The sequence below is a fragment of the Scyliorhinus torazame genome, chromosome 12 (assembly GCF_047496885.1).
Source record: "Scyliorhinus torazame isolate Kashiwa2021f chromosome 12, sScyTor2.1, whole genome shotgun sequence".
NCBI lineage: Eukaryota > Metazoa > Chordata > Chondrichthyes > Carcharhiniformes > Scyliorhinidae > Scyliorhinus > Scyliorhinus torazame.
This window is the reverse complement of record NC_092718.1, coordinates 204850414-204870429: the sequence shown is the minus strand read 5'-3', so window position 1 is coordinate 204870429 and position 20016 is coordinate 204850414. Positions and strand designations below refer to the sequence as shown.

The following is a 20016-nucleotide window of genomic DNA, read 5'->3' as shown; positions in this document are numbered from 1 at the left end:
GTCTAAATCGTTAGAGGTGCACAAGGTGGTAGGCACAACGTCATGCGCAACAATTGAGAAGATGCGTTTGTCTTTCAGTACGCATGGCCTCCCCGAGGTGCTGGTCACGGACAACGGCACTCCGTTCACAAGTGAGGAGTTTGCGAGGTTCATGAAGATGAACGGCATACGCCATATCTGCACCGCCCCATACCACCCAACTTCAAATGGGTTGGCGGAGCGCGCAGTGCAGACATTCAAACGAGGCCTAAAGAAGCAGTCTTCCGGGTCGATGGACATGAGACTGGCTCGTTTTTTGTTTTCATATAGGACCACCTACATGCGGTGATTGGGGAGCTCCCGCGGAACTCCTAATGGGCCGGAGTCTTTGCACCTGCTTTAGCATGGTTTTCCCGGACATTGGCACAAAAGCACACAAGAACGGCAGGCACATGGTCTTTTTCGGCATCGGCCGATTCGGCAGTTTGCGCCCGGTGACCCAGTGTTCGTTCAGAATTTCGCTGGTGGTGCCCAGTGGGTCCCTGGCGCAATCTTTCGCCAAACGGGCCCTATCTCTTACCAGGTGCAAGCTTAGGGTCGTCACCAGCGCAAGCATGTAGACCACGTTCGGTCCAGAAGACCATCCCTTCCAAAGATTCCCCGCCCCCAGAGCTAATTCCTACAGCCACAGAGACCAGACACAGTGGAAAGTATTCCTCACAATCTTCCTCCGGTGCCGCACAAGCCTGCGCAGGTCGTTGCAGAACCGCATGGAGATAGAGACGCCGAGATGACGGAGGCAACGGACTCCGACACCGGGATGGAGACACAGGATACCTCAGAGGGGAAATCCTCGGGCCCACGGGCCGTGGATGTACAACCGTTACGCTGTTCATCACGGAAGCGCCATTCTCCGTCTCGTTACACGCCGCCCGATCCAGCGCCTCATACAAATGGTGTCTGGCCTGCAGCAAAACGAGTCTGAAAACTCCTTCGCCAGGGTCTTTGGTGGATTCCTTGGACTTTAGGGGGAGGGATGTTATAACCTGCCTGCTTACCACTGGCTGGGGACGAATGGCAATCCCACAATCGTTTGGGAGCATGAGCTTCCCCAATGAGGTGGGCAGAGAAATCCTTAGCAGATTCCCTGCATAAATAAAGCTGGCCAGTTTGGAACCGGCTAGCGGAGAGTGAGCAGCAAAGGAGTTGCTGCTGCTGTTGTATATATATGTGATTGTAAATAAATGTTATTTCTTTCTACCCTTCAACTCGTGCTGGATTCTGCATGGCCCTCACAAAATTATCATAACCTCAGAGATAATTGTACAAAATTCTTCTTTTCCAGCCAGCTTCAGCAACACGCACCTACACAGCAACAAAGTCAGGGACATAGACAATTTTCCGGTGCTTCCAGCACTGCAGGGCAAAGTGAAAAAGCTGGTTGGAAGTAAGTGAATTTTATAATATTTAGCTATTTTAGTCACTTTTTTTCTCTATGATTCTATTCACATTTAGTTATCTTTCAGCTGCAGTGAGGGTTTACAGATTGCAAGGGTGGGATTCTCCGTCCAACCAAACCCGCTTTCTGGTGCGACATGCCCCCACCGGCAGTGGAATCCTCCGTCCTGGCAGCCGGCCAATGGGGTTTTCCATTGTGGCCACCCCCATGCCGTCAGGAAATTTGCGGGTGTGAATGCGCTGCTGGCGAAGCGGAGGATCCCGCCGACGGGGAATCCCACCACAGATCTTCTTCACCTGATGAAAGTAATATTCTGAGGGTCTACCAACAGAAGGTGTCCCTAATGATAGCCAAAAATGTATTTTTTTGTAAGATTTTACTCTGCATCTCTTCTGAGAAGTGATTAAACTCAATGGGCTAAAAATTGGCTTACTCTGTATTTTGGGTAAGGGGATTGTGATTTGCTTTCAAGGACTACCCTGAGAAAGAATGGGAGCAGTTTGTCAAAGAAGTTTGTTCCCAGACTTTGATTCCGTGGCTTTGTAAGCAGTGCCATCAGAAGCCGAATGAGCTCAGGTCCAGTAAATGCATCCTCAAGTGATATCTCCTGCCTATCATGCCAGTGTTTCATGCTTTTCAATGCACTGCACCCCCATACTCACCCACCAGCACTGCCTGGCATTCTGGACTCATCCAGTTGGTCTACCTCACCCTTGCAGACCTACCTGTGGTGTCTATGTCTAACAACTACCTCTCATTGCCTCCACATATCTTCAACTATGGCTGGCACATTACCCAAATACAGTGAAGCACAATCATTGGCAGTCTGTCCTCCCTTGCAGGATAAGGTGACACATATTAAAAGGGAGCAGAATTAACAACAAATCCAAATATCTGTATCTCCTATGCCCAAGGGAGGAGATGACTCTCAACATCATGGGGCTATTTGTAACAGAGTCCACCATCTGGCATTGCTGAGAACACTGAGAATATCAGTTTGGTTCTGCCTTAAGACCCTTCTTAACTCCCACCTCACTCTCAGTCTGAGATCTTGCATGATGAGCCAGCTGGAGGTGCTGTGACCATGTACACCCCTCTTACCGCACACCAACTTTCTGATTTTTCTGCCTTCAGACATCTAATAGCTGAAACCTGTCCAGCCATACCAACCCAAAGGGGTAAGAGAGAGAGCAATAGAACAGTGCTGTTGAACAAGCCCCATTACTTCATCTAACACCCAGCCACCAGCTCAGATATTGGCACTGCACATTTCTTGGAGATTACGAGAGAGTTGGGATCAACCAAATGGTTAATCATCTGGGTATGTGTGTGCTATAGCCAAATGAAGGTTACAAGATGGTTCCTTTGCTAGCTCACCAGAGGGCACATTTGTTGACAAGTTCTGCATGAATTCACCACAAAACCTCCAGAAACACTCCAGAGTATTTTCAGGTTGTTGTAGTAACAGGGGTTTCGCTGCAAGTTGGATGCCCAGGCCCTTTAAGTAGCATCGGTGCAGGGTCTATTTTGGAGCTCAGTGCTTGATCATGGTAAATTGACCACGTGAATTTATTCAGTGGACCTGCATGATCCAATTCGAATGTCTGGCTGTTTAACTTCAGCAAAGTGCCAAATCAATTGCTCCCGGTGCCCACAAGTGCATGCCAGAAGCTGCTGGCTGTGCAGTGTATCCCAGCAAAAGGGTAGTATGCTATCAAACATGGCCAACATGTAGGTAGTGAATTTCAGGGCTAGCCATTAATACAAGTTTTCTTATGACAAATAAGCATTTAAACTGCTACTTGGGGCGAAATTCTGCCGAAACGGCGCGATGTCCGCCGACTGGCGCCCAAAACGGCGCCAATCAGACGGGCATCGCGCCGCCCCAAAGGTGCGGAATGCTCCGCATCTTTGGGGGCCGAGCCCCAACATTGAGGGGCTAGGCCGGCGCCGGAGGAATTTCCGCCCCGCCAGCTGGCGGAAACGGCCTTTGTTGCCCCGCCAGCTGGCGCGGAAATGACATCTCCGGGCGGTGCATGCGCGGGAGCGTCAGCGGCCGCTGACAGTTTCCCACGCATGCGCAGTGGAGGGAGTCTCTTCCGCCTCCGCCATGGTGGAGACCGTGGCGGAGGCGGAAGGGAAAGAGTGCCCCCACGGCACAGGCCCGCCCGTGGACCGGTGGGCCCCGATCGCGGGCCAGGCCACCGTGGGGGCACCCGCAAGCATGCAACCTCATGAATTATTTTTGAACTTTTTCTTCACCTACGTGCTGTAAACCTGAGATCTCCTGCATTCCTCCACAGTGAAAATCTCCCATTTGTGCTGCTGAGATTTCAGAGCTGCCAGCCCTGCGATTGGGCCAGCAACATGGAGAGCCTGCCCACCATTCTTAATTACCGGGCCTTCCTGTGACAAAACTGTTGAGTAGGTCTGCTGCCAACAAATGCAGGCTCGGAAGTAAGGACCTACTTTTATGCTGACACCAGGGTTCTGACGCCCCTCACAAAATTCAGTCCAGCTTTTCAGGTCGATGACCCCCTTACGTGGCATAAAAATATAACTACCCCAAAAAATACATCTCTGAGGGCGTCATTCTCCGACCCCCCGCCGGGTCGGAGAATCGCCGGGGGCTGGCGTGAATCCCGCCCCCACCGGTTGCCGAAGTCTCCAGCACCGGATATTCGGCGGGGGCGGGAATCGGGCCGCGCCGGTTGGCGGGCCCCCCCCCGCCGGCGTGGATTAAACCACCTTTTGAACGGCGGGACAAGGCGGCGCGGGCGGGCTCCGGGGTCCTGGAAATCTTTGCTGATGACACAGACTCTGAAGATTAGTACATTGATGAATCCTATGAGGACGATCAAAGGTCTGGATGATGAGCTGGAGCTGGACGAATATGAAACGCTAATAAAGCTGTTTCGTGGGAGAGATGGTACACTAAGTGAGGGAGCCTGTGCAGCGCTCGTCAGTGGTTTGGCGGGAATGACGAGATGATCACTAGGGACGCTCAGTCTGTCCCAGACCTCGAGCAGTGCGAATGCTCTAAGATAACGAAGGTAGAAATGGACAGCAAGATTGCAGCAGCAAACAACTCAGACGAAACCGATGTAGCTCCGAACCAACTGAAAACAGAAAATATTCTACCAATTCTGGAGAAACTAGCTCCAGGAGCATACGGGGAACCATCAAAAGCCCCATGAAGAAGTTCCGGTAGTGTACTCCCCAAGACATGAGGCCATTCCACCAGGGGGAGTTCGAAGAGCAAATGATGGCATCTGTACGCAGTTCCACGGCAACGGGTGATACATACACCATAATCCATGACAGTGATGAACCATGTCCTGCATCCATATGCAGCACCACGATGACAGTTGATACTGAATCGGGATGCATTTCCACGGCGTTGGATGACACGTACATACTATCACACGATGAGGCTGAGTCCCCACCTGGGATATCTGAAAAGGATGAAGTGTGCATAGTAATATCGTGTGATGAGGAGCCATCACTTGGGGCTCAAGCACAAGATGAAGGTGCAGTGCTCAGTGCTGACGATGCTAATCCGACCCAGATACCAAAATAAGAGGCAATCCAGACACCAGAGGGTAATCCATCCCAGATTCCGGAAGATGAGGCTCTGCAGCTGGTCGCTAAAGATGCTGACTTAATTACCACCGCACAGTCCCTCGGAAGCATGCCGACACGAGGTGTCTCTACAACCGACCCACAACACACTGACTCCATGGCGCAGACCAGCGACAAGATGCGTGCTACCGGAGTCAAACCAAAGACAAAAAGCACTCAAAAGACAGCTCGAAAAAAGATAAATGGAGAGGTCGCAAAGTGGGAGTAGAAACATAAAAATGGAAGAGAAGGAGCATGTGGGATACTGGAGTCCCACTGAGGACACCAAGAAAGGAGACATCGACAATATGGCTGACTGGCCAGAGACCACACAACAGATCAGCAGCAGAGAGCATCACGAGAGCACACAGTAACGCAGCAGCCAACAGCAATGAGCAAAGAAACTGAAGAAGCCGAAGACACCAGGATGGCCTACAAGAATACTAGGTGTCAAGGCATATCGTCTAAAAAGACGAAAACATAAATGATCGGCACAGAAACGAATCTTCAAAAAAGCTGACAACAGCCCAGATGACCAGCGGGGTGATCCCGTATGTCCCGTGAGCTGTGCACAAGGGACATACACCTAGCAGGCATATCATGTATATGGACGCAGTTGTGAAATCTGTTTGTACAGAAACCACATATGTAAAGTAAAGATATTAATCATGTTTATATATAAAGATCAACATTTCCAAAGGAAGGGGGATGTGGTGATATGTCTGTGAATAATATTCCATACACTCAGCCATGCGACCTCCCACCAGCAAGTGGCGTCAGAGATCAGTCATGTGATATCTGTCTATTGGCATTTGGTAGTTGGTACACATCGGGTAGTTCCAGAGCAAACTAGTCTGTATAACATTCTGTATGTTATCCTTCCACGTGTTAACTAATAATAAATCATCATTCTAAGTAAGTCATCAGAGTTCTGTATGAATCATTGCAAGGACAAGACAACAGAACACAATACTGTCCTGCTTTCGTAAAATGTCCTGATGGCGGACCACACCTCTTACCCTGCCTCCTGGGGCCAGTAATTTCTTGTAACTCTGTTCCTTCTCTCTACAGATGCTGCCACACCTGTTGAGTATTTCCACCATCTTTGTTTTTATTTCAAATTTCCAGCATCTGCGATATTTTGCTTTTGAAAATTTATAAAGATTTACGTACTTGCACCTTCAAGTTTCTGCACTCCATTTGTGCACGTTTGTCCAAAGGCAAGCAAAACAGAAATCCAAATGTCATTAGCAATTACCATTTCTTTAAGAATTCAGTTAATTGGAAAGGAAAATCTAAGAAGTGGGTGCATTTTGTTCAGAGTACTATGAACCTCTGGTGATTGTCATTCATTGTACTAAGCTGTTCTGGATGCGAACATTTCTACCTGTCCTGAAATGGTCTATGACAAATAGCAAGAGCTGTCATTTTGGAATGATGGGAGAACTACCTTGAATGATTTCCCCTGAGAAAAATAGAATGCTTAACCCCCCCAGTCTGCTTTCCATCAGTAGGCAGATCCATAGTGGCTCTCAGGTTGCTGTGCCAATTCTGCTTAGGAAATGTGACTGTCTCAGCTTTTCAGATTGGGTAACTCCATTTGAGGCGATCCACGCTGGTCAGAAATAGGCACTTATTTTTGAAAAAGGGTAATCAAAATTTCCCTAAGGTATAACAAGGCAAGTGTTAGCATAAAGGACTTTGCCTCAGTTTTCCTTTCACTGAAAGTGAAATGATTCGAAGTTCAGTATGATGATGGATTGCAGGATACAGCTGATGCATATGACCCCTTTTATCTTTTAATAGGGTGACAAGACAGTTATCTTCAGAAAGGGGAAAAATAAAATGGTTACTGTTATGCACTTTTGTGTGGCTGGCTACAGAACGGAATTTGAGAAATATATCTAAGAACTATTTGTGGCATGGGGGAACAAGGGAGAAGGAGAAATATGTGAACAGGACATATTCTTTGGAAAACTGGGACTGGATTCTCTGTCGTCTGGATTATCTGTAACGGAGTCCCCGATGCAGTGGAAGATTGAGCATCAGTTCAAAAGCGGAATTGGCGATGCTTTGGTCTCCCGCTGGCGGCGGCATTGAGGTTTAGTCCTGCGCCAGCGGAGGATGCAAATAATTTGTCTCCTATTAATGGGCTGGACACGATTCTTCACACCTCCATGATCGTCCGGCCCTCTGGCGTGAGATTGGGTATGGATTGGTGCAAGTATTTGTCAGGCTGGTCCTGATGCACTGGACCTCATGGTGGACCATGGTGGTAACTATTTAAGGCAAGTGTTCCCAAAGTCCATCGGAGGGCCCCTTCTCCCTCCCCTACAATGCACCCTGCAACCCCCCAATCAGAATCCCCCCCCCCCAACCTTCTAGACATTTGCCTGAGGTAGCAGGTGTAAGGGACAGGTGAGTGAAAAAGCAATAATTTTGTCTCAGTTTTGGGGGAGTCTTTGGTGGAGGGCTCTGAAGGGGGGGACATAAGGTGGGGATCTGATTGGGGTTGTGGGGGGGAGGGTTGAGTCACTGTTATAACCTGCCTGCTTACCATTGGCTGGGGACTAATGACAATCCCACAATCCTGTGGGAGTATGAGCTTCCCCAATGAGGGGGGCGGAGAAATCATTAGCAGACTCCCTGTATAAATAAAGCTGGCCAGTTTGGAACCAGCAGGAAGGAGTAAGCAGCAAGCAAAGTTGCTGCTGCTGTAGTATATATATGTTATTGTAAATAAATGTTATTTCTTTGTATCCTTGAAACCCGTGCTGGATTCTTCGTGGCCCTCACAAAACTGGCGACGTGGGTTAAAGTGAATAGCTGTCTACACTGCTGAAGCCACCTCCCTGGATTTTTGTTGGATACTAGTTGGAAGTTGTTTTCTATTGCACCATGCCTCTGTACAGATGTTTGGATGTTTTTGATGCTGCGCTGGAAAGCTGGAACCAGTACGCACAACGGATGTGTTACTATTTCCGGGCAAACAATATCACCGAAAATGAGCGCCAGGTGGTCATATTGCTCACCGCCTGCAGCCCGCATACGTTTGGGGTGATTAGGAGCCTTACGTACCCAGCTGCGCCGGACACCAAAACGTTTGATGAACTTGTGAATTTAGTGGGGCAGCATTTTAACCCAACCCTGTCCACGATAGTCCAACGTTACCTGTTTAACTGCTGAGAGGACCCCAGGAGAATCCCTTGCCGACTTTCTATCCAGGCTACGCAGGATTGCGGAGTACTGTGACTATGGTGAGACCTTGTCAGAAATGTTACGCGACCGTTTGGTTTGCGGTATTAACAATGCGGCCACCCAGAGAAAGTTGTTAGCTGAGCCAACATTGACTTTTCAACAGGCCATTCAAATAGTATTGTCCCGAGATAGCGCAGAACGAGGAGTGCTGGAGCAACAGGGAATGGAAGTGCATGCCTTGGGGCGCAACCCCTTCCGTCCGAAAACGTCCCCCCGCACTCCTGCGGTACCTTGGGCGAGGTGACGTCCGGATCGACGCCAGTGGCCGTCGGACATTCCTCCCTGAAGGGAGCCTTCTCCAGAACCAATGGACGAGGAGCCATGTCCGTGTCAGACTTGTAGGCGCCGACCCCGTCGCGGACGCTGGTCCTGGGGGCGGCCAGAGACGCCGTCGTTCCGACCGAAACTGGGACCAGCCCAGGGGCCGTACCTTCCATGTGGATGAACCTGCGGCGACTACGCCTGAGGACGTGGAGACGGAGGACGACTGCCTGCAGCTGCATTGTGTGGCAGCTCCCGGTGTGGCCTCCATTAAGGTGACAGTACGGGTCAATGGTCACCCGCTTGAGATGGAGTTGGACACTGGCGCAGCGGTCTCCGTGATCGCCCAGAGGAGATTCGACCGCATCAAGCAGGGTATACAGACCCTTACATTAACTGATACACAGGCCAGGTTGGCCACCTACACGGGGGAACTATTGGACATTGCCGGAACTACGATGACCCCTGTTGTTTATGGATACCAGGAGGGGTGTTTCCCACTTATCGTGGTGTGCGGCCATGGGCCCAGCCTGTTGGGTTGGGACTGGTTGCGCCATTTGCGCTTGCAGTGGCAGCACATCCTCCAAACCGGTTCTGGAGGGTTGACTGAGGTGCGAGGACGATACCCAGATGTATTCCAGCCTGGTTTGGGGAAAATAAAAGGGGCCATAGCCCGTATCCAAGTCGAACCAGGAGCCACGCCACGTTATTTCTGGGCACGCCCGGTGCCTTACGCCTTGCTCGAGAAGGTAGAAGGGGAGCTCACTTGTTTGGAAACTTTGGGTATTATCCGGCCCGTCCGTTTCGCTGACTGGGCAGCACCAATTGTACCTGTAATGAAGCCAGATGCCACAGTTCGCCTGTGCTGCGACTATAAACGTATAGTGGATACGGCTTCCCGACTCGACCGATATCCAATGCCTCGCATAGAGGATCTCTACGCGAAGCTTGCAGGTGGACTCTCGTTCACAAAATTAGATATGAGTCACGCCTACCTACAGTTGGAGCTGGACCCTGCCTCCTGACCATATGTAACAATTAATACACACCGGGGCCGTATAAATATACACGTTTGCCCTTTGGAGTATCCTCTGCCTGCGCTATTTTTCAACGCGTTCTGGATGGCATTTTGAGAGGTTTACCGCATGTCGCTGTCTAGTTAGATGATGTTTTGTTCACAGGGACGTCGGAGCAGGAACATTTGGAAAATCTGGAGGCTGTCCTTAGACACTTTTCAGAGGCTGGAGTCCGTTTACGGCGCACAAAGTGCTTCTTTCAGGCGAAGGAAGTAGTCTACCTGGGTTATCAGGTGGACGGCGAAGGTTTGCACCCCGTCGCAGAGAAGGTGTGCGCGATTCAACGGGCCCCCGCCCTGACTGACACTTCGCATCTTCGTTCTTTTCTCGGACTCATAAACTATTACAGGAAGTTCTTCCCCAATCTGGCAACTAAACTGCATCTTCTGCTAAAGAAAAATCACACCTGGGTTTGCAGTCAGCCGCAAGAAACCGCTTTCCGGTGGGTAAAACAATTGTCGTCGTCTGGGTTACTAACCCACTATGATCCTGGAAAGCCTTTGCTCGTCACATGTGATGCATCCCCGTATGGTATTGGGGCCGTCCTGTCCCACAAGATGGAGAGCGGGGCCGAGCGGCCGATAGCTTTCGCCTCCCGCACATTGACTGCAGCGGAAAAGAAAAAAAGTACGCACTGGAGAAGGAGGGCCTGGCAGTGGTCTTTGCGGTGAAACGTTTCCACCAGTACGTGTATGGCCACCACTTCACTATCGTGACTGATCATAAGCCTCTGCTGGGACCTTTCAGAGAGGATAAGCCAATACTGCCCATTGCTTCCGCATGGATCCAGCGCTGGGCTTTGTTGCTCGCTGCGTACGAGTATTCTCTGGAGCACAAACCAGGAACGCAGATAGCGAATGCCGACGCACTGAGCCGATTGCCTTTATCGACCGGCCCCATGTCGACCCCCACGACCAGTGAGGTGGTTGCAACCCTAAATTTTATGGACACCTTGCCTGTCACGGCATCACAGATCCGTGAGTGGACCCAGACGGAGCCAGTCCTGTCAAAGGTTCGACACATAGTCCTGTATGGTGGGCAGCATAGACAGCTCCCAGGCGAGTTGCGGACATTTTCCTCCAAGCTGTCAGTATTCAGCGTGGAAGAAGGCATCCTCTTGTGGGGGACGCATGTGATTGTCCTGGAAAAAGGACAGGAGCTGATACTAAGAGACTTGCACAATGGGCATCCGGGTGTGACCAAAATGAAAATGTTGGCCTGGAGTTATGTCTGGTGGCCAGGCCTCGACACCGACATTGAGAAGGTGGCCCCAAACTGCTCCATTTGTCAGGAGCATCAGAAGATTCCGCCGGCCGCGGCCCTACATCACTGGGAATGGCCAGGGCGGCCTTGGGCGCGCTTGCACGCAGATTACGCCGGCCCTTTTCAAGGATCCATGTTTCTTTTATTAATCAACGCCCAGTCTAAATGGCTAGAGGTGCATAAGATGGTAGGCACAACATCCTACGCAACAATTGAGAAGATGCGGTTGTCTTTTAGTACACATGGCCTCCCCGAGGTGCTGGTCACGGATAACGGCACTCCATTCACCAGTGAGGAGTTTGCGAGGTTCATAAAGATGAACAGCATACGCCATATCCGCACTGCCCCTTACCAGCCTCATTCAAACGAGGCCTAAAGATGCAGTCTTCCGGGTCAATGGACACGATACTGGCTTGCTTTTTGTTTTCGTATAGGACCACCCCCCATGCGGTGACTGGGGTAGCTCCCGCAGAACTCCTAATGGGCCAGAGACTTCGCACTCGCCTTAGTATGGTTTTCTCGAACATTGGCGCAAAAGTACGCCGCACACAAAAACAGCAGGGACAGGGTTTATCTCGGCATCGGCCGATTCGTCAGTTTGCGCCCGGTGACCCAGTGTTCGTTCGCACTTTTGCTGGTGGTACCCAGTGGGTCCCTGGCGTAATCTTTCGCCAAACGGGCCCTATATCTTACCAGGTGCAAGCCCAGGGTCGTCTCCAGCGCAAACATATAGACCACGTTCGGTCCAGAAGACTATCCCTTCCAAAGATTCCCCGCCCCCGGAGCTCATTTCTACAGCCACAGAGACCAGAGACAATGGAAAGTAGTCCTCACAATCTTTCTCTGGTGCCTCACTCAAAGCCTGCGCAGGTCGTTACAGAACCGACTGGAGATAGAGACACCGAGATGACAGAGGCAGCAGATTCTGACTCCGAGGTGGAGACACAGGACGCATCAGAGGGGGAATCCTCGGGCCCACGGGCCGTGGATGTACAACCGTTACGCCGTTCATCACGGAAGCGCCAATCTCCTTCTCGTTACACGCCGCCCGATCCAGCGCCTCGTGCAAATGGTGTCCGGCCTGCGGCAAAACGAGTCCGACGCCCTCCTTCGCCAGGGTCTTTGGTGGATTCCTTGGACTTTGGGGGGGAGGGATGTTATAACCTGCCTGCTTACCATTGGCTGGGATCTAATGACAATCCCACAATCCTGTGGGAGTATGAGCTTCCCCAATGAGGGGGGTGGAGAAATCATTAGCAGTCTCCCTTTATAAATAAAGCTGGCCAGTTTGGAACCAGCAGGAAGGAGTAAGCAGCAAGCGAAGTTGCTGCTGCTGTTGTGTATATAAATGTTATTGTAAATAAATGTTATTTCTTTGTATCCTTGAAACTCATGCTGGATTCTTCGTGGCCCTCACAAAAGTCACCCTTGTGTGTGTGCACCATGGGGGCAGGGAGTGACCTGGCAATTCCTGTGGTGGAGTGGGGTGGGGGGGAGAGAGTGAAGATGCCCCCACTTATTGGGGGGGGGGGGGGGGGCATGATTAGCATTGTGGGGGGGGGGGGCAGCAACTGAACCTTCTGCACAAAATGGCAGCCCGATAGCGGGATTCACGATGGACTCCCTTGCGATCTCCAATGTGCATAAATTTACATGGCAAGAGACAGTCAACTGCTTCTGGGCGCCGCTCCCAGCCCCAGTGCACACCAGAAGCGATTCAGCAGGGGAACATAGTCCCCAAACAGAAAATTCAGCTCCTGCTGTTTTTATAACTCTGGCCCTGGGAGAGAGAGAGAGTGGGAGTATGGTACTTCACGCAGTTCCTTGTTTAATTCTTCCCTCATTAGAGAGCTGTTGCATTTATCAGTTAAGCATGCTTTGGACTTGAGACTTGAACTTTGCCTATTTTGCTTCAGCTTTATTCTTGGCAGGTCCGTTACATTGTGTAATCTTCTAGTTAGTCAATGGTTCTTCTGTTTGTTTATTTAGTATTCTGTGTGAAGTGAATTCCATTGATTTTGTCTGCAAGAACACACAAAGAATGCATTGAGATATCAACTAAAGTCTCAAGATAATGTTTTTCTCTAGCAAATTTAAATTTGATCGCATTTTACTGTAAATTTATTTGTAATCCTTCTGTCATACTCTACTAACTTGAATTGTTTGAATTTTAGCACAGGTGTTAGGCAACAGTCTGGAAACTCTTGGAAAGAAAATACTAGGCCTATCATGAATGAAAGGAAGGAATTTTCTTCTAGTAGTGGGAATAATCATACTCAAACGAAAATCACAGGCACTTTCAGGTCATGTGTGCCATCTGAACCTTACAAAGCACAGGGAAAATTTCAGCAAACAAATCAGTGGCCCAAGAGTGCATCACAGAATTCAACAAGCAACAAACAAATTGGTCAACCAAATCAATTTTTTGAAAACCAATCTGAAAGTCATCCAAGTGATGGTGTGGATCAGGTACATTTATAAATGCTGTTTAGAACAAATTAATCTTTGTTGAATTTGGACTTTTGATATTTTATTTTACTTTTTTCGGTAAGAAGACAAATTAAGATGTAAATTTAGGACATACAGGATCAATTACTTAATAGGAGAAATGTAAAGTTCAATAATGATCTAGCATTTATTTTGCTGCAGAAACTCTGAAGTAGACTAGGGCCAGGATTCTCTGGGTCCACCTGCTAGCTGGACAGGCTCAGGTCAGGGATCTTTCCTGGCATGTGGATTGTTTGGGTGCTCTTCCCATGGAATGGCACTGAAAATCGATTTGAGGGTAAATATTTTCCAAGTGTCAATTCATGACATGTTGGGATCGCTCCCAGCGCCAGTGAAAATCACTCTGTTTTCTCGGTGGCGAGAACTTAGTCGCCGATCGGGAGATTCGAGCCCTAGAATAATGATTCTGTGAATAGTGAAACTGGGGTCTGTAAAGAATTTCCATGAGGTCTTCGAGTCAGCAAATCAGTGTGGGAGAGGACTGTGACTGCTAACACATGCAGGACTTGGCTGTCTGTAGGAGGGGGGCATACCTGGAGAAATGCTGAGCACAGTATGAAGATCCCCCAAGTAGATCCGCAGTTACCAAGGCAGCTGATGGGTACCAGGTGAGTTCAGCTTTATTCAAAAGAGGGGAGTTAAAAAAAAATACAAGTAGGCATGCCCATCTCACTGATAACTGAAAGCATATACCTGTTTTCTTAAAAGCATCATTCAAAAATTCTTTACATACAGTACTTCTATATTATGAGTTTTATATAGTATAATAATTTATCTGGAGTGAGCTGGATGATTAGTAATTCATTTGAAAAGGGTAATTCAATCAAAATGTTTGCAAGCCGTTAGGTTAGACAATGCATGTGTTCTCAGTTTAGCTCTTGTGCACCTTCTAATGGCTGATTGGAAATTAGCAGTGGCGGAGGCCTGTGATTCAGTCTTCAGTCTGTTGATTTGTATGGCCAGGGAGAGAAAGCACCTGTTTTCTGGCCCCTTATTTCTCCCCCCCCATTAACCCATCCCCTTACATCCTTCAAGTGCCCAGAATTGTGAACCATAGTGTAATAACCCCCATGAGACTCATAGGATGACTAGATTGATCTCCCTGTGGGCCTCCTGGGAACATGAGCTCCCTGCTGAGGGGCGGAGTCCTAGCAGCTGGGTCTCGTTGAACCGAAAAGTTAAAAGCCGCCCAGGATTGGAACTGGCACGTAAGATGATCCCAGTTAGGACTGGTGTACTGCATGCTGCATTGGGGCCTTGTTTTCCTTTTGACGGAATAAACTTGTGTGTTTAAGCATTCTTGGGACTCCTGTGAATATTAAACAGGGGTGAGGGAAAACAGAACTACAGGTTGCAATTCCGGACATCCGGAATTTAGCTGCAAGGGAGCAAGGTCAGAGCAAATTTAACAATGCTACTTTTTGGGAGGTTTGAAGCTTTCGATGCAGGCACAGTTGGGCCCAGTATGCTGAACGGATGCGCTACTTTTATCAGACGAATGCTATTAGAGGAGATGACCAACAAAGGTCTGTGGAGCCCCTACCTTTAGTGTTATCAAAAGCCTTACCTATCCTGTGGCCCCATCTTGAAAGACCTTTGATGAGCTGATAGCACTTGTGGACCATTATGACCTCAAACCGCCAGAGATGGTATAGAAGTACAGGTTCAACATGGCTGGGCAAACTCCATAGGAGCCGGTCACGGAATTCTTGACAAGCCTGCAGAAACTGGTCTGCTCCACCAACAGGATCTAGCCGTAAATGTCCGAACTCTTTTCCTCACCCACCTCAGCCAGAGTTAAGATCCTATTTATGGGGGTTATTACAATATGGTTCACAATTCTGGGCACTTGAAGGATGTAAGGGGATGGATTAAAGCGGGGGAGGAATAAGAGGCCAGGAAACAGGTGATTTCTCTTCCTGGCCCTACAAACCAGCAGACTGAAGATTGGATCCCACGCCTATGTCACTGCCATTTTAATGTGTTGTCATCCTCAAACCTGAAGAAAGCAGAAGTTTGATACTCCTTGACCTTATTTCAATCCCGACTACTGAGTGAATCAGCCAGTCGGTTCCACATACTGTTGATGAGCAACCACTGTCCAGCACAGCACAATTAAATTAATCCATGATGGGGGGGTCATGTGATGTGAGCTCAGGGCAGCTGCGTTTTCGGGACCTCAGGCTCTGCTCATCTTTTAACCCGTCTTTTCATCCTTGTGCACATTTCGTATTTGTCTTTTCTTGGTGTACATGGCTTATGCTATGTCCTGAGAAGTGTTTGGCTGGTGTGCCTACATGAAAGAGCTGAGATAAAATGCTGAAATCCTCATTTATTCGTGATGGCCTGGATGGCACCCTGCTTTCAGTGGCGCAGTTGCTATTGAGCAGGCTCCCGCCTTGACTGTGCTCTGTGCATTGACGGATGATGGCTGCGAACATGTCAGGGCATAATTCCAAGATTTGTGGGGTACTATTATGGAGGCGCACTAGGAGGTTATTGCAATAGAGAAAGCACTGTCCCTGGAGGGGACCTGCCTCTGCACCGTCGAGATCCTGCTGCATAAATGTCGTCCATTCTGATGGATTTGGGAGAGAGAGAGGAGCCTGGTGGAAGAGTTCCCGAGTGAGCTCAATAATGAGCTGCCATGTTTTGGGAATCTTGATTTGGAGGCCGGGCAAATCAGATTTAATGGAGCACAACATTTGATTTCATTTGATTTATTTTCACATGTCACATGTACCGAAGTACATTGGTATCCTATCTTCGAGGCCTAGGGTTGGTTTTGGCCTGCTGATCACTGATCCTGTTTTGTCTTGTTCCTGATGCTAGATGTGAAGGGTTGGAGGTGGCTAAACCGGTTGAGTCAGCCACCGGCCCGAGGCCTAGGCTTTGGCTGCCTGGGTACTGGTGAGACAGCATGGTAGAAGTAATGGTGTCTCGTACTTTGATCACTGGGATCCTTGCAAGATCCTGAGGATTTGGGCAGCACGGTAGCATTGTGGTTAGCACAATTGCTTCACAGCTCCAGGGCCCCAGGTTCTATTCCTGGCTTGGGTCACTGTCTGTGTGGAGTCTGCACATTCTCCCCGTGTGTGCGTGGGTTTCCTCCGGGTGCTCTGGTTTCCCCCCACAGTCCAAAGATGTGCGGGTTAGGTGGATTGGCCATGCTAAATTGTCCTTAGTGTGCAAAATTGCCCTTAGTGTTGGGTGGGGTTACTGGGTAATGGGGATAGGTGGGGTTACTGGGTAATGGGGATAGGGTGGGGGTGTGGGCTTGGGTAGGGTGCTCTTTCTAATAGCCAGTGCAGACTCAATGGGCCGAATGGCCTTTTTCTGCACTGTAAATTATTTTTAAAAATTCTATGAGTGCTTGTTGATCTTGTTTTATCCTTTGCCTCTGCTTTCACTGTCCGTCTGTGAAGAAATCTTTATCCAGGGGATTGCAACTCAATCATTATCCTGGATATTATTCCATGCTGATCATGTTATTGTTTGCTTGATGTTGTCTTTTTTTTTTCTTTAAGTGGAAATGTGTAATATAGGTGTGATGGTTATCCTGATTTTGCAAGTTCATGTCCTGTTGAGACAAATGTTGAATGCAGGATTTGTGCACAGTTTAAATCATTAATGTAATTAAACCGCATACTGTCTCATAATCCTTGTGGGGAGGGGTGGATGGGCTGGTGTTCCTTGTTGTCTCACCCCTGTCTCGTTTCGGGGAAAAGTGGACAGAGCCAGAACGAGGGGAGGGGTGGAAGGTTGGGATTAATAGGGTTAGTTCGGACTTCCGGGTGCGGCGATGACCAGCTAAGTCGCACGTTTCGGCACCTCCCGTTTTAACGGACTTTTGGGCTCTTATCGGGAGCCCCAACGGCAATTTTCGAAGGCTAAACCCACTGTGAGGCGACATAGAAGGGAGTCCCCACGGATGTGAATGGATAGAAGAGATAATAGTGGCCAGATTGTGGAGGATCCTCTGGAGCAGCGGCAAAGAAGGGAAGTGAGAAGCAAGATGGCGGCGGAGGGCGGCCAGTTGGTATGGGGCTTGGAACAGCAGGAGTTCCTCCGGCGATGTGTAGAGGAGCTCAAGAAGGAGGTGCTGGCGCCGATGCTGCAGGCGATTGAGGGGTTAAAGGAGGCGCAGAAGACCCAAGAGATGGAGCTCCGTGGAGTGAAGGCAAAAAGCTGCCGAAAACGAGGACGAGATACAGGGCTTGGTGGTGAAGACGGAGACGCACGAGGCACTGCATAAGAGGTGTATGGAGAGACTGGAAGCCCTGGAAAATAGCTTGAGGAGGAAGAACTTAAGAATCTTGGGTCTTCCCGAAGGGGCAGAGGGAGCGGACGTTGGGACGTATGTGAGCATGATGCTCCATACCTTAATGGGAGCTGAGGCCCCGACGGGCCTCCTGGAAGTGGAGGGAGCGTACCGAGTCCTCGTGAGAAGACCAAAGGCAGGAGAAATACCTTGAGCAATAGTGGTGAGGTTCCACCGCTACAAGGACAGGGAGATGGTCCTGAGATGGGCGAAAAAAACACGGAGCAGCAGGTGGGAGAACGCGGTGATCCGCGTGTATCAGGATTGGAGTGCGGAGGTGGCGAGAAGGAGGGCGAGTTTCAATCGGGCCAAGGCGGTGCTCCACAAGAGGAAAGTGAAATTCGGAATGTTGCAGCTGGCAAGACTGTGGGTTACACACCAGGGTAAACACCACTACTTCGAGACGGCAGAGGAGGCGTGGACATTTATTGAAGAGGAGAAGATGGACTAGATTTGAGAAAGAGTGTTTGAAATGAAGTAGCGAGGTGGTGGCAAGGGACCGTGAATCAGATGGGGGAAAATTTTCTTTCCCCTCGAAGGGGGGGGGACACACGAAGAAATGTGGGTGCCGGTGGCGAAGGGGAGGGGGAAGGGGAGAGGGAGCTGCGCCATCAGGGGCGGGGCCGAGAGGGAAGCGCGGGCTTTGTTCCCGCGCTATGGAAATTGTGGCGGGAAAAGGGGGCGCAGGAAGGAGGGGGCCTCACATAATGGGAGTCTAAGGATAAACGGGGGAAGCCGAGGTCAGCCAGAGTTTGCTGACTTCCGGAAGCAATATGGGGGGGGCAACTAAGCTAGAGAGGGATCTAGCGGGGGGGGGGGGGGTTAACTGGGTTGCTGCTGCTAAGGGGAAGGGGGAGCTGTTACGGGATGGGATGGTCGGGACGGGAGGGCACCGTCCGGGGGATAAGCGGGTGCGTGGGAACCGGGTGAGGAGCTGGTCTAAAAAAGGGGATGGCTAGTCAACGAGGGGGGGGTAAAGAGCCCCCCAACCCGGTTGATCACGTGGAACGTGAGAGGGTTGAATAGGCCGATTAAGAGGGCAAGGGTATTTGCGCACCTAAAGAAGCTAAAGGCAGACGTGGTCATGCTTCAGGAGACGCACCTGAAACTGGCGGATCAGGTCAGATTAAGAAAAGGATGGGTGGGACAGGTATTCCACTCGGGCTTGGATGCGAAAAATAGAGGGGTGGCAATACTGGTGGGGAAACGGGTATTGTTTGAGGCGAAGAACATAGTGGCGGACAGTGGGGGTAGATACGTGATGGTGAGTGGCAGATTGCAAGGTGAGGCGGTGGTGCTGGTGAACGTATATGCCCCGAACTGGGATGATGCGAACTTTATGAAGCGTATGTTGGGGCGCATCCCGGACCTGGAGATGAGAAAGTTGGTAACGGGGGGTGGATTTCAACACGGTGCTGGACCCAGGGCTGGACTGGTCCAGATCTAGGACCGGGAGGAGGCCGGTAGCGGCCAAGGTGCTTAAGGGCTTTATGGAGCAGATGGGAGGAGTGGATCCCTGGAGATTTACTAGACCAAGGAGTAAAGAGTTTTCCTTCTTCTCCCATGTCCACAAAGTGTACTCCCGGATAGACTTCTTTGTCCTGGGAAGGGCGCTGATCCCGAAGGTGGCAGAAACGGAGTATTCGGCTATAGCCATTTCAGATCATGCCCCACATTGGGTAGATCTGGAAGTCGGAGAGGAAAAGGAGCAGCGCCCACTCTGGAGATTAGATATGGGACTGTTGGCGGACGAGGGGGTATGTGTAAGGGTGAGGGGATGTATTGAAAGGTACCTAGAGATCAATGATGACGGAGAGGTCCAGGTGGGAGTGGTCTGGGAGGCGCTGAAGGCGGTGGTTAGAGGGAAGCTGATCTCCATAAGGGCCCATAAGGGGAAACAAGAGGGTAAAGAAAGGGAGAGATTGTTGGGGGAGATTTTGAGGGTGGATAGGCAATATGCGGAGGCTCCAGATGAAGGGCTATACAGGGAAAGACGGAGATTGCACACGGACTTTGACTTGTTGACCACGGGTAAGGCGGAGGCACAATGGAGGAAGGCACAGGGAGTGCAGTATGAATATGGAGAGAAGGCGAGCCGGCTGCTGGCCCAACAACTTAGGAAGAGGGGGGCGGCGAGAGAGATCGGAGGGGTTAGAGACGAGGAGGGAAAGATGGAACGGGGAGCGGAGAGGGTGAACAGGGTGTTTAAGGTATTTTACGAGAGGCTATATAAGGCTCAACCCCCGGAAGGGAAAGAGGGAATGATGCGT

At 50.0% G+C, this 20016-nt stretch overlaps 1 protein-coding gene across 3 annotated transcripts in view; it reads left to right on the top strand.

The window, feature by feature from the left end:
- spata22 (spermatogenesis associated 22) overlaps window positions 1-20016 on the top strand; it is a 168651-nt gene that overhangs the window by 62108 nt on the left and 86527 nt on the right. For all 3 annotated transcript variants that reach the window (XM_072469744.1, XM_072469746.1, XM_072469747.1), the window contains exons 6-7: window positions 1325-1426; window positions 13092-13386. In XM_072469744.1, coding sequence (XP_072325845.1) covers window positions 1325-1426; window positions 13092-13386 — 397 coding nt within the window. The remainder of the gene's footprint in view (window positions 1-1324; window positions 1427-13091; window positions 13387-20016) is intronic.